Below are 13,618 nucleotides of genomic sequence, written 5' to 3' on the forward strand. Positions count from 1 at the left end.
TGCATTATTGATAAGTCCGCTGAATCCTCTGAACACACAAGGCACTCTGCTGGTGACATCTTGATGCAAAAACCTCTCAAGCACCCTCATGTTGAGGAGAATCATGGCTCTAATTTTCCCATTAACGAAGCACCAAATTTGCATGAAACAAAGCTGATTTCTCCTTTGTGGCTGATGCTGCAGATCCAAGAGTTAAAAATGCTCAAAATACCCACGTACGCAGACAGATTTCCTGTTCGTAAGATGCTGTAGCAGTTTTTTCCCTTCGTCTCGTGTTGAGTTTCTGTTGTTGTTGTGTTTTGACCGTTGCTAGGCCCCTTGAGCGCACGTTAATTTAGGTCTATCAAACTCTTATTTCACCGGCCTCTTTGTCCCCCTTCTGTTCTTACAGTAGAAATATGCATTTGTGGGACAAGCCTTAGCCAGCTCGCTCTCCTTTTGGCACAACACAATGAAACTTGAACAAATTAAAATGCAGTGTGTCTAAGAGGGATCCTTGATAAACAACTGCAGAACAGCCATCTTCAAATATCTTACAGTAAAGTAGCTGTCACATATCCAGCATGGAGTGTGAAAGCTGGTACACTTGTCCCCCGGGGTACCAACCAACATGGTTGAAGGGGATGACATACCAGGCATGGCAGCAGATTCCTGTTCATTAAGAAATGTGAGTGTGTGACTATGGGGATTGGTCTGGTGGAGTTAAAATACTGTTTCATTAAGTTTTTTTACACATACAACAAGTGATCTGCCGCAGTAAATATGGAGGCTGCGTTATTTAAACAACACGATCTATATTTACAGTTTTGATTTACAGTTTTCCATGTTGCCAATGTAAACCATAAATTAGATCCCCGATTTAACAGCTGTGCATCTCCTAAAAGTCAAAGCAACAGTTGTTCTCATAAAACTGGTGATGTCTCATAATTCGTCACTGATTCATGTGACTTTTACTTTATAAATATATCTCTGTTAGAGCTCTGATGGAAGAACAGCATCCCTCATCCTGCCTCATAGTCAGTGATCTTATAAACTAGATTGAACGTGACTCTCTTCAGATTGGAATTTGTAAAACTAACATAACAGTATTCCCATAAAACATACGTGGAAGTGTTGCTTGCTGCCTCTGAAGTGACTAAATAATTTAAAAGCTGATATTAAATTGAATGGGAAGCAAAGTGGTTATGAAGAAGAAAAAGACCAATAAGAACATATTTCATATCATAAATTACCTTAATACTGGTTCTTTTTTTTTTTTTTTTACTGTTATTGTTTGTTGAAGCATGATTTACAATTGTGTAAATTGTATTTTATTTTGCTCCTTCTCAGCTATCCTCAACCCCAAAGCCCCCAAGGAACCAGCAAAGAACTTCAGCTTCGATTACTCTTACTGGTCACACACCACGGTGAGTCCAGCAGTGACTACAAATACAAGAAACTTTTCATGTATCCCGTCATCTTGTAAAAGCGTGTGCGTTTGTATGTTGAACTGATTTCCATCTTTCCCGCAGCCTGACGACCCCTGCTTTGCAGCGCAGAACCAGGTCTACAATGACATTGGGAAGGAAATGCTCCAGCACGCTTTTGAGGGCTACAATGTCTGTATCTTTGCTTACGGCCAGACAGGAGCTGGCAAATCCTACACCATGATGGGCAAGCAGGAAGAGGGGCAGGAAGGAATCATCCCCATGGTTCGTTCCACAGCTCATCTTTCAGTTTTTAATGGACTACAGTGATCGAAACAAACTACTGTCTAATGTAAATGCTCACAGATGCAGTGTTATTTATACTGTTCATACATGTGGAATGTTGAGCATTTTAATACACAGACGTTATAAATAAGTCATTCAGTTCCTCTTTTAAATCCCTAAACCACCTCACGAAAATTAAGGCTGATGTATCAAAGATCTCACGGCCTGCCGGCCACATTTAGTCCGTTGACCAGCACACAAATCAAATAATTCTTTATAATGTATGCAATACAACTGTATTAGTTAGTTTTAAAAGTGGCAGGTGTTGAGATTTATGTTTTCACGGTTGTGGGAGAGGCTTTCACTGGGTTTTGAGATCATAGCTTAAATCAGGATCATCAATCAAGACGTGCACAGACGTACAAGAACTTTTGATTCCATGCAGTCGCTTGTCAAAACTATTTAACGTGCTACTTTTTGATTCCAAATTTTTATATTGAGCAGAACTTAGCTAAACTAAAGGCTCAGTCCGTCAATGCCGTCCTCCAAAAAACTCAAAAGAAATGTCAGAACATGTTCTCTTCAGACATGAGGCTGTCTCCACACTGATAATAATAGTTTTCTTTCTACTTATAGGCACATATCTCTGTTAGAGATGTTACTGTCCTGTCATATTGTGTTTAGTTGAAAATTCATTAATCATAATGTTTCCTCGCCCACAACTGCCTCTCCTACAATTTTAAAATAGAGGAATACAAACATACTTTCTCTTCGAATGAGGATTAAATCATTGACCTGCTTTTTGTGGCTTCCTCCATTAAAAGCTACAACAAATGAAAACTAAGCCAACCGAATCTCGAAATTATAGTCTAGTTTTGTTGTCATTCTGTATCAAACGATATTTATAGTCTTAAACATATTACGTACTCAATTAAACTACATTTCCCGCTGCATTTTATAGTCTAATGCATTATTGTTCTGTGATTTGCTCTGTATCAAAACATATTTTGATTGATGAACTCTTCCTGTTTATCTTCTATGCCGCCTCCCCACATGCAGTCAATTTGCACTAAAATGGTTTCTTTTGCTGCCTCTTAGCTATGTGAAGATCTTTTTGAGAAAATCAATGAAGACGGCAACAAAGAGGAGCTCTCTTACTCAGTGGAGGTGAGTCTGGAACTGCTTCACAACCTATAATCCCCTTTGTTAACCTCTGTCTGTGACTTCTGAGCTGTGTGGGCTCTGAGGAGTCTTTCCCTGCCCTCATAGAGTATCTGGTAATTGTCAAGCATCAATCACATAATTCCTTAAGCATCCAAGAACGTGGCTTTTTTGGGGGGAAGGGGGGGGGGTTGTACTAGAAATGTTTTCTGATATACGTAAAACAATTAATGTATCATTAATGAACGGAGAGTCCCTCTCTCCAGGATTTGCATAAACTTACTGTGTCAATGCAAACTGTATGAGACGTATGTACTAGAACTACTGAAGTCACACCTTTCAAATTGTTTCAAGGTGAGTTACATGGAGATCTACTGTGAGCGGGTGCGAGATTTGCTGAATCCCAAGAACAAAGGGAACCTGCGAGTCCGAGAACACCCGCTGCTGGGACCCTACGTGGAGGACCTGTCCAAGCTGGCTGTCACCTCCTACACAGACATCGCTGACCTGATGGATGCAGGCAACAAGGCCAGGTGAGTGAATAACGGTGGGAATTGTTTACAGAAAGAAGCGTTTTTGACTTACAGGTAATTCATTTTTCTCTGTAGTTTGTGGATATGCTTGCATGCATGTACTGTATATATGACTGTGCGGGGAGGAGTGAACTCTGCCTTAATCTTGCTGTGCTGACTCAGAAGGCTTATTTCTAGAACGTGCAGTGTAAAGCCTGTATCTCCCCTGTGACAATCCCTCTGAGTCTGCCTTGTGCATTTGTGTTGGGTGTCCTCACAGTATTATCCACCTCCGCTGCACAAAGTAATCCCTTCCACTCAATTCACTCTAATGGGGGTAAAATCCAGCATTGATAGCTCCACTAATAGACCATGAAGTCACATTTAATCACACTGAATAATTTAAGAGGGAAAAAATGATGCAGGTGCTCAGAGAATTGTTTTTTTTACATTTGTAGCATTTTATGTGTGCTAACCATGATATAATGTGCTATCCTGCAGAACTGTGGCGGCCACCAACATGAATGAGACCAGCAGCAGGTCCCATGCTGTTTTTACCATCGTCTTCACACAGAAGAAACACGACAGCGAGACAGACCTCTCCACTGAAAAGGTCAGAGTGGGAACTACTTTCCATTCATGTACAACTATTGTGAAACTTTTGCACTCACCGACACTCGAAGGTTTCATGGCATGTCATCAGAAATTATTTCACTTGTAGCCATTTTCTAAATATATTTTCTTCTATTCTTGTTAAGTCCTGTGGTGTCATAGGTCAGAGGAGAGAAAGCCAATTTCCATACGACTTTAAGCATTTCCTCTTCGTCTGGAAACACAAAGACCATTGTGTTACCATGATCACAATGCCTATTGTGTTTAGCCTCTCCATCATTTTGGGGCTTTGCTGCATCTCTCTTGAATGGAACCGTTGGAAAGTTGTATATATATTTTTTTATTAAGCTCCTAGCACTCTCGTCATATATCAGTTTAGTACAAAATATCTGAGGAATATCATCTAGGATTGAAGTCTCATCCTATTCAGTTGGATATGACTTAATACAGTCATGAATCTTGATGTCACAGTCTGATTAAAAATAGATCTTCAAACCATCGTTTCTTCATGCAAAGATTTAGGAGTTCTTCATTTGGGGAAAGTGTGAACTCTGAGTCCTGTCCTTTGCTAATGAAAAGATGCTCACAATCAAGCCAACTCTGTTTGATGACCATCGTTTTCAAGTTCATAATTAAAGTTATTTTCTAAAGATATTTAGATGACGTGAAATAATCTCTCTCTCATCACCATGCTGGTAAAACATAAGAGGTACATGTTATTTGTGTAATAATTAGTTGACTCTGTGTTCTGGTACTGACTGTAGATCCTCAGACCAAACTTTTGAGCATTTATTAGTTTTTTTTTTTTTTTACCCCCCCCCCCCCCCCCACCCGGAGCTGCAGTGCTGGAGTTTAATCTTTTCCTGTCATAATATTATTGAAACAAAATGTGTTGTACACGGCTCCTCATTAAATCCAAACCTTAACCCTTTCTCCTGATCTACCACAAGATTTCATTTAATAGTGCAACAGCCAGGTGCTGCTGCTCCTAAATGTTATTGTGTTTTCATGTTGTCAACATATTACCCTATTGGAAAAATAGAGCAATTTACATTGTAAAAAGATATAAAACTAGACTGAGATTTTTATTTCCAATTCTAATTGTGATATTTATGCGCTTGGATGTGTCCTCCTTCCCCCCCCAGGTCAGTAAAATTAGTCTGGTCGACTTGGCAGGGAGCGAACGAGCAGATTCCACTGGAGCTAAAGGTACCAGGCTAAAGGTGAGACTCCCATCTTCGCAGACTCCCCTGGCAGCTGCAATAACTCCTAATTGGATAATATTACCTCGATGACTCTTTAATCATCCTTTTCCTTTTCCTTTTTTTTTAAATTGTGCTTGCAGGAGGGAGCAAACATCAACAAGTCTCTCACTACGTTAGGAAAGGTTATCTCTGCCTTGGCTGAAGTGGTGAGTGTTTTATGTTGGATTCCCCATCTGTCGTTTCTCTCCCCCTTGCCTTTCCTTCTTGACCCTGCCTTTCTGAAGGACTTGATGTTTGGAGCCTGGCATGCTGTAATGTCTGCCCTTCTGTTTTTTCTTCTCTTGTCCTTGTAATGCTTGCTTACACAGGATAACTGTACCAGCAAGGTAAAACTCTTTTGACAGCACAGCCACTAACCTCTGAATCATGCCACGAGACAGTTTGGACAGCCTTTGCTGCCTCTGCACTGTTTAAAGTTGCCGAATCTTTTGTAGCAACCAAGTTGTCACAAAAGTGTCATGCTTTTAGGCACCATTCACAATTAAACATTGCACAGGAACAAAAGTGCATCAGACCTGTGTTCTTGTCATTTTACCTGACCACTCATCTGTCCCACCTGAGCTTCTTGTCATGTTGCATCATAATACATAATACTGCACAGACTTTACTGCCATTCATGATACTACATGTTAAAACACCAAGCTTCACAGTAGATTGTGCTTTTCCTTCTTTGATATTGGGTTTTATTGTTTACCGCAGAGCAAAAAGAAGAAGAAGACGGATTTCATCCCATATAGAGACTCCGTGCTAACGTGGCTGCTCAGGGAGAATCTCGGTACGAAGCTTTATTTGATGAACATGCATTACCAGTTAAACACATTTGGGATTTATGTCTCCATATGCTCTTGTGAAATCTTTATTTCTTGACAACAAAGCGAAATCGAATCATGTGGATCATGGAATACGAAGCAGTGATTAAAAAAGAAAAGAAAAAAAAAAGCCAAACTGACTGGAGCGAGTTCACATTACTCTCCGTCAATTTAAGAAGAACACTGTCAGCAGGCTGTATTTCAGCCTAACCAGACAGGCACAGCCAACCTCTCAGTTCAGACATGTGTACGGAGGGGAGTTGTGTTGTGCGTCTTCAGTCTTGGCTCGCACATGTCGCACATAGTCACTCAGTCTAATGAAACTCAAATGTTGCATTAGTGGAATTAGTGTTTGAGCCTATTTGGGATTTCTGTTTTGTTGTTTCTGCTGCATATCGCAGCTGAAATATGATGTACGTTAATAAAAGTTATATTGATATCATTTAGGTCAACACTGAGTGCTAATGCCCCTGGTTTCAACATCGTCAAATTTTTAAATGTTGTATTTGCCATCAGGTGGAAACTCCAGGACAGCTATGGTAGCTGCCCTCAGTCCCGCGGACATTAACTACGATGAAACCCTCAGCACGCTCCGGTAAGGTTCTCATCTTGGCTTCATCATTCTTATTTATTTATTCACCACTTTTCGGGTTCAGTTTGATTAACATACTGTATAGGGTATACTGTAGTGTGCTGTGTTAATGGGGTTCATTTGAACAAGTAGGAGTGCTATTATGAAAACAATGGGCTTAGAGATCTTATTTGGGGAGTTGTAGCCACTGTTTACACTTTAAAAATTTTGTCAGTGATTATGACCATTTCACTAATAAAAATACTTCCAAGTTACAAAAGCACTTTTAACTTGCACAGTGCACACCATCATGGTCAGGGATATAATTTTAAACTCTGTTAATATTTTTTATTTCTTTTTAGTTATGCTGACCGTGCTAAGAGCATCAAGTGCAATGCTGTCATCAATGAAGATCCCAACAATAAGTTGGTGCGCGATCTGAAGGATGAAGTGGCTCGTCTGAAGGAGCTGCTGCGTGCGCAGGGCCTGGGAGACATCCTGGACAGTGAGTTTGGTGTTGCTGCAGTCGGCTGCACAACCGACCTTCTCCGTCAGGGCCTGCCACCAGCAGCAACCTCTGTCTTTGTTAATGTCACATTGCTTCCTGTTGTCCAACACAGTTTTCATTGCAGTGTTTGTACTGGTGTATACATCTTCACACTGGTGTGTTATCACAGTGTCACTAGAAAACATGTATCAAGATTTCTAGAGAGAAATGAAATTTGGAGGATTTTACCAGCTGTGTAGGTTACGAAGGTGTTTATGAATCATTTCATCAGCTTGTTTAAAGTCACATTTGAGTGAGAACACAAATGGCTGTTCCATTAAAATGTCTTGCATCATGAGGTGTACACAGAAGTAATGGCCTAAAGCCTTGTCAATTAGTCATACTATACCCATTAATATGTAATAATCACTGACGTGATTAATAACCTGCCTAGATTAGGTCAAGCTGAATGTAAAGCCATGTTACAAGTCATTCCATAACATCTCTTGTCATCCATGTTGTCGTCCAGCTCTCTAAAACACAATTCTGTAACCTTTTCCTTCCATTTCTACCAGTTCTGACCTCTGACCCTTCTCATCTTTTCCTGCTTCCCCTCAGTTGATCCTATGGTGGATGATTGCCCTGGAAGTGGAATCAAATGTGTGTATATGTGTGGTAGTCCTAAATTGCATATCACTAACTGCCCTGATTATGAGAGATAACATTGCTTATGACCCCCATTGCCCTGTATAGTTAATCTGCTGCCAGCTTTGCATGTAACTGCTAAAAGAAATAAACAAAAGCTTGGTAGAAGGAGACTCCAAATGCTGCTGTAGCTCTGCTGGTTTGGCTAGATTTAGCATGCCGTTAGAAAAGCATGCTTGGCGCTTGTTTTTCTTTCTTTTCGGTTATTTTCAGAGTGATGGGGATGAGATGGCATCTGTAAACACAGATCCAGCTGTACTTGTTACTTTGAAGAATAGAGCCACCCTATTAAACACCTAGTATTTAGCGTAGCACGTCAGCCTTCCACACCCCCAATGCAAATGCATCATTTTATAACCATGACTCACCTTTCTTAAGCTTTTGTTTCTCGTCAGTGGTGCTTTCCTGCTCTTTCATTTTGTTTTCTTTCACTAATCATTTGCAGCAGCTGACAGTGCTCAAACTTTTAATATACCACTTAAGAGCTCTCAAAGTGAGGCTCAGATCTACAGACACAAAGGTGCATATCTTTATATATTTTTTCATTTCCCTGATAGTCGTCCCAGAGCTGTATGGATACCAAGTTGACTAATTGTGTGTGCTTTGTGTGATGAATAGCTAGTTTGATAGATTTCCTTCTACTTAGATTTATACCCAAGCACCCCCAACACATCCTTTCTTTCACTTGTTTGGTTTCATCCAATTAAAATTGATTGTAACTAACTCAGCTACTCTACCTAAGGCAAACATCTAATTGTGGTGTTTTTTTTCCAAGTAAAATTGAAGACCTTACTACTCGTGTCAATAGACTGCTGCAGGACTGGTTAGACCCTCTGATTCCCTCAATAGAAAGCTAGTGTCTAGTTTTTGCATTGTAAAGATTATACTCTTACCAAAATGCTTACATGAGCATCATAATCTAAACAATTGGAAGCCACGATTGTAATTTGAGTAGGAAGTGTTTTGAAGTGTGCAAATATGAATGTTATGATACTTTAAAGGCAGGCTCTGATTTGCACGGTGACCAAAAACTTGCTTTCAACTGCCTTACTTTAAGCCAAGTGAACACTTGAAATATAAAAAATGTTTTACTGACTGACACACTTTAATAAATGTATAACACTGGCAATCTTGGTTTAATTTTGACTATGCCAAGCTTGTACCTTCTAGATTCATAACATGCATGTTTGCCTCTCAAACATTCAAGTTTAGTTCTTAACCTTCATAGATTGAATTAGAAGTGTGCTAAGATGAATGCAACAATACTTTACAGACGGATTAGTCTCTGTTTGGCATCATGAGCAAAACCTGTTTGCACGTACCTTTTTAATGCCACTTAAACTTGACAAACTTAAATCATTTGGCCTCTTCTTTAGTTGCGACTTTGTTTTAGTTTGGTTCCTGGAGATCACAGTGTGTTATCTTTGAGATGTTTGAGGTCATTCTGTTGACATGAGAAACTTGACCTTTGAATGAGGTCGCTCCGGCTCTGTTCTGACAGATGTGTGAGTGCATGTTGGCGTGTGTGTATGCGGTGAAACGGTCTCTTGAACTGCGGGCTGAACTTTGGCAGCACGCGTCCACGATTCTCATCTGTCGTCCTGCTGGACTTCCTCTCCTTCTCCATCCCATCCCGTATCCGATACATTGGCAGCAGTTTCCACACAGCATGTTCACGTCACAGTTCGAGACCAAAACTTTTCGCATGTCTTGAATTTGTACACTCCAGAAATTAAGCGTTGAGCGTTAATTGCTCTGTACTATAATTTTCACCCACATAAAAACAGCCCTCTGGTAACTGTGTAATAGCACACAAGTTGGAATATATTTCCCCTGGAGGTTATAGAGATGAGGTTACAGGACTGTTAAAACTACCGGTGTGCAAACTGCTGACCATCATGCTGAGTGTTTGTCTTAACCCTTTGATGTACAATGTGTGTCTTACATTGGTCTCTCCCCCTTTGTCTTTTCTCTTCCCCATCTTCCTCTTTTTTTTTTTTTTTTATTATTTTCTGTTTGTCTTTGGTTTGTACATTTTATGTGGTTTATACCCTTCTGTCCTACTCTGGGCCTTCCCCATCCCTTGTCTGTGTTTTCTTTCTTTCTTTCTCTTTCTCTCTCTGTCTTGCTGTTGGCTCAGACCTCAAAGACATTCACAACAATAAGAATAGATACTTGATAGCCTCAGAGAACCAACGCCCTGGCCATTTCTCCACAGCCCCTATTGGGTCCCTGACAGCATCTCCATCCTCTGGCTCACTGTGCAGCCAGGGGGGCCTGCAGTCAGTCACCAGCATTCAGGAACGCATCATGTCCACCCCTGGAGGAGAGGAGGCCATCGAAAGACTCAAGGTAATGTAGATAGTGTGCGACACGCTTCTTTCAAGTCAAACCTGTGCTTCTATTGAGGTTTTAATTAAGATTGTGTTATTTAATTTATTCTCAATTAGTGATTGTGACACAGAGCACCTTCAAAACAATTATCTCCTCAGACTATTAAAATGTTCTAGTTCTGCTTGTGAAAAAAGGCCCTTAGCCGTCATCTCACTGTGTAAAACAAAAAGAAATCCCCACAAAAAGAAAAAAGAAAAAAAAGAGGGAATGATGAATAAATAAATGGATAATGAAGAATTAATTCAGTAAATGTCCAATAAAGTTTCATTAAAAATATACTGGAACAATCTAATTATTTGGCATTTTTAAAATGACGCACATACAAAGTTAGGGATTGAAAAGCAGCTTTAAATAAAAACTATATTGGGATTTTGCATTTTAACATTTTTACAATAAATGTTAGATTCAATGTTATGATGGTCGTGGTTTAATTTTTGCCCACAAACAGTTTCATTAATGAAAGGCTGCGTGACGTGTCAGTCCTCATGTGGCCTCCGAGCTTTCAGTCTCTCCCACTCAGAGCAGCCTCGCTCATGCTGTTCATCAGGTAGCGCACAGCTTTGAAACAACCAGCCATGAGGAGCTGCAGTTTCCATGGCAACCATGCTGCCCAGTCCTGTCTGTCATTCAGTGACGTCAAGCACCAACGCAAACACGGAGGCTATCGGACCAAAATAGACTCGTTTTTATTGGCTTTTAGCTCAAATAGTGAGGAGCTTCAATTTCTCTTCTATAGATGTTTCTTTCTATTTTTGGTGAAGATGAGCAAACATATGACAGTCATAGTTACCTCACACAGTTTAATGTTGAACAAACATGGCTATATTCTACTTTATTAAACATTGAGACTAACATTTGTGTCTGAATATATCAATATCCACCAATTCAGGAAAAACCCAGCTGAATCAACTCTGAATGCACCTGTTGCTCGGTCATTTATCCTGTAAAGTTTTCAGTTCAAAGCTCATAAGTTGCAATGCTTTTTTTCCCCTTACACTTTGCCCTCTGTTTTGAAGGAATCAGAGAAGATTATTGCCGAACTCAATGAAACCTGGGAAGAAAAACTACGAAAGACAGAGGCAATCCGCATGGAGAGGTCAGTATCTGCCGGCAGTGTCTGTTTATTCCCATCCGCATCTGCCCAGAGGGGAGACGTGTGCATCCACCCCTTCCTCATTAAAACCTCGCCAGACTTAATCGGAATTTATGGTCCATGTGAAATGCACGTCAGACGGTCTGATTGCAGCGGAAAACTCTCCCGGCACCTTTCTGACGTCTATGCTGTCCATTATCAGTAACTTTCCAGAGCCAACAGTCTGACATTCACACCCACTTCAAGCTGTGAATGACCAGCTGTGTGGACGTGTCCGACAAAGGACTTTTCATCCCGGCTTTCATTTCTCACCCAATCTTTTGGGGAATCTTTTCACGCGTACACCTAAATGCAACACTGTCAAAATCTCACAGGAGGGATTGTGTGAGGAAATGTGTTTTGGTAGTTCTTGTTTATTTGTGTGTGTGGTCCTCTTTTTGACATACATGTTTTCTCACTCCTTTCCATTTCAAAACAAACAATAACATTTAGTTTCCACCACAACACATCTTAAGAGCTCCTTATTACTACACCTCGACCGCCACACAACCTCTCGCTGCTCCATCTCTCTTTTCACTCCTTCTTGATGTCTGTCTCACTTTCTTCACCTTTCCGTCTCATTTCCTCTGCACCAATTCTGTCCTTTTCACTTCCCTTTTTTGTCGTCACACTCTGCTGCACAAACACGCCCTTCCTCCCCTCTTCACCCACTCATCTGTGACAACAGACATCAACCATGTCTGTCCACCGAGTCTCTCTGGTGCCAATCTGCTTGTCACTTCACGAATTGGATATTCTACTCTTGCACACTGTTGACGCTCATCCTCCTCCACTTATCTGCAAATAGATCTGTGATTTAAATAAATAAATTATGTGACAGTAAATTCTCTCCGTGGCATGTTAAACGTTTGTGTTGATGACGTGTATGAAATATAAATTGCTTTTCCTGATGCCATGATTCAACTTCTATCAGGGAGGCTCTGCTTGCAGAGATGGGCGTGGCAATCCGTGAAGACGGAGGCACTCTGGGTGTATTCTCTCCTAAAAAGGTAAGTCAGACTTGACTGAGTACAGTCAGTATTCTACACTCGGCTTAGTTCATCTTAACCATTTAATGACACTGTTGTCTTTTGTTCTAATAAACATGCACCAAAGCGTAATTAAATTATTGCTGAAATCATGTCGCCACCTGTCAGTGTGGAGGCTCTTTCAGCCTGTCCATATTGTTTCTAGTTGATATACGACGTCACATACAACAGCAACATCTAATAGTGAGCAGGCAAGGTAGCAAACTAGAGGCACTGTAATAGACCATGCTTACAGTTGAAAATCAGGTGGCTTCCTCGGTTTAAGCCAGTTTACCTTCTTACGTGCTGTTTAACTGTTGGGTCAGGATTTGGCATGAGGCTTTACATCCCATCCCATTCCAGTCCCACCGCACCGTATGCATTCATGCTTTCAATCACATTTGTCAGACTATCACAATAATTTGGTTTCTTTTAGGGGTCATGTGAATGTTGTGAACGAGACACAAGCACAGATACCGATAGCAAAGCACTGTGTCAGTTTTCCCTTTAGTGATAGCGCCGCACACCCTTCCTTTGTCACTTCCTCCCTTCAACTTTCCATGTAATCGTTTTTCCACAGGGAACCTCCCTGTTCTGACACCGCTTTGTCTTTGTTCATGGCATCATTCTGTTTGTCTTTCCGCTCTTCTGTCATTTGTTTCTTTCACACGTTCAGCTTAGCCACGATCGACCATTTGAAGAGCACTTTGATTCTTTTTCTGCCAACAAGGTTTGTTTGTAGTTGAATAAGCAGACAAGGCCCCTCTCCTGTAGTAGAAGAATCCCCCAAACTGACAGTTTCATCAAGTTTAGTAGTGATTTATTGTCAACAATGTTTATTTGTGTTCCATAGCGATACCCTTTTGTCTGTTTACTGCTTGTTACTAGTTCTTTCTTGCTATCTGTGTTTAACTGACACTCTTTAACTGATGTGATCAGCTTTGGGATGCTGGACTTGTGTTCAAATTCCACAGCCGGCATTGTATTGAGATTTTTTTAAAATATATCATTCGAACCTTTCCTTTAGCTGCGTAAATGTCTTTTGTGCTCTCACCAGGCGTCTTAAATGACTCTCCTAACCTCTGCAGCAACATAAGCACATACCAGCATGTCTATTGGTTTTTGTCCTGTAAAGTCACGACTGAGACAGAGAAAGAGTTTGTTAGCGTTTAATCACTGGCAGAGCTGCTGTTCGGTGCCAGCTGTCGCTACATTAGTGTTTGGTTTCAGAAAATCTCGCTCTCTGAAACC

At 40.7% G+C, this 13,618-nt stretch overlaps 1 protein-coding gene across 3 annotated transcripts in view; it reads left to right on the forward strand.

Annotated features, from left to right (window-relative positions):
- kif1b (kinesin family member 1B) overlaps positions 1-13,618 on the forward strand; it is a 60,219-nt gene that overhangs the window by 17,566 nt on the left and 29,035 nt on the right. For 2 of the 3 annotated variants that reach the window (XM_080469754.1, XM_080469755.1), the window contains exons 3-16: positions 1,330-1,406; positions 1,512-1,691; positions 2,790-2,858; positions 3,207-3,385; positions 3,866-3,977; positions 5,122-5,199; positions 5,322-5,387; positions 5,550-5,567; positions 5,941-6,016; positions 6,567-6,645; positions 6,984-7,126; positions 10,032-10,165; positions 11,224-11,303; positions 12,274-12,349. In XM_080469754.1, coding sequence (XP_080325880.1) covers positions 1,330-1,406; positions 1,512-1,691; positions 2,790-2,858; positions 3,207-3,385; positions 3,866-3,977; positions 5,122-5,199; positions 5,322-5,387; positions 5,550-5,567; positions 5,941-6,016; positions 6,567-6,645; positions 6,984-7,126; positions 10,032-10,165; positions 11,224-11,303; positions 12,274-12,349 — 1,367 coding nt within the window. The remainder of the gene's footprint in view (positions 1-1,329; positions 1,407-1,511; positions 1,692-2,789; positions 2,859-3,206; positions 3,386-3,865; positions 3,978-5,121; positions 5,200-5,321; positions 5,388-5,549; positions 5,568-5,940; positions 6,017-6,566; positions 6,646-6,983; positions 7,127-10,031; positions 10,166-11,223; positions 11,304-12,273; positions 12,350-13,618) is intronic. The other variant, XM_080469756.1, reaches the window with a different exon arrangement.

This window comes from Lipophrys pholis, assembly GCF_963383615.2.
Source record: "Lipophrys pholis genome assembly, chromosome: 8".
NCBI classification, from domain to species: domain Eukaryota; kingdom Metazoa; phylum Chordata; class Actinopteri; order Blenniiformes; family Blenniidae; genus Lipophrys; species Lipophrys pholis.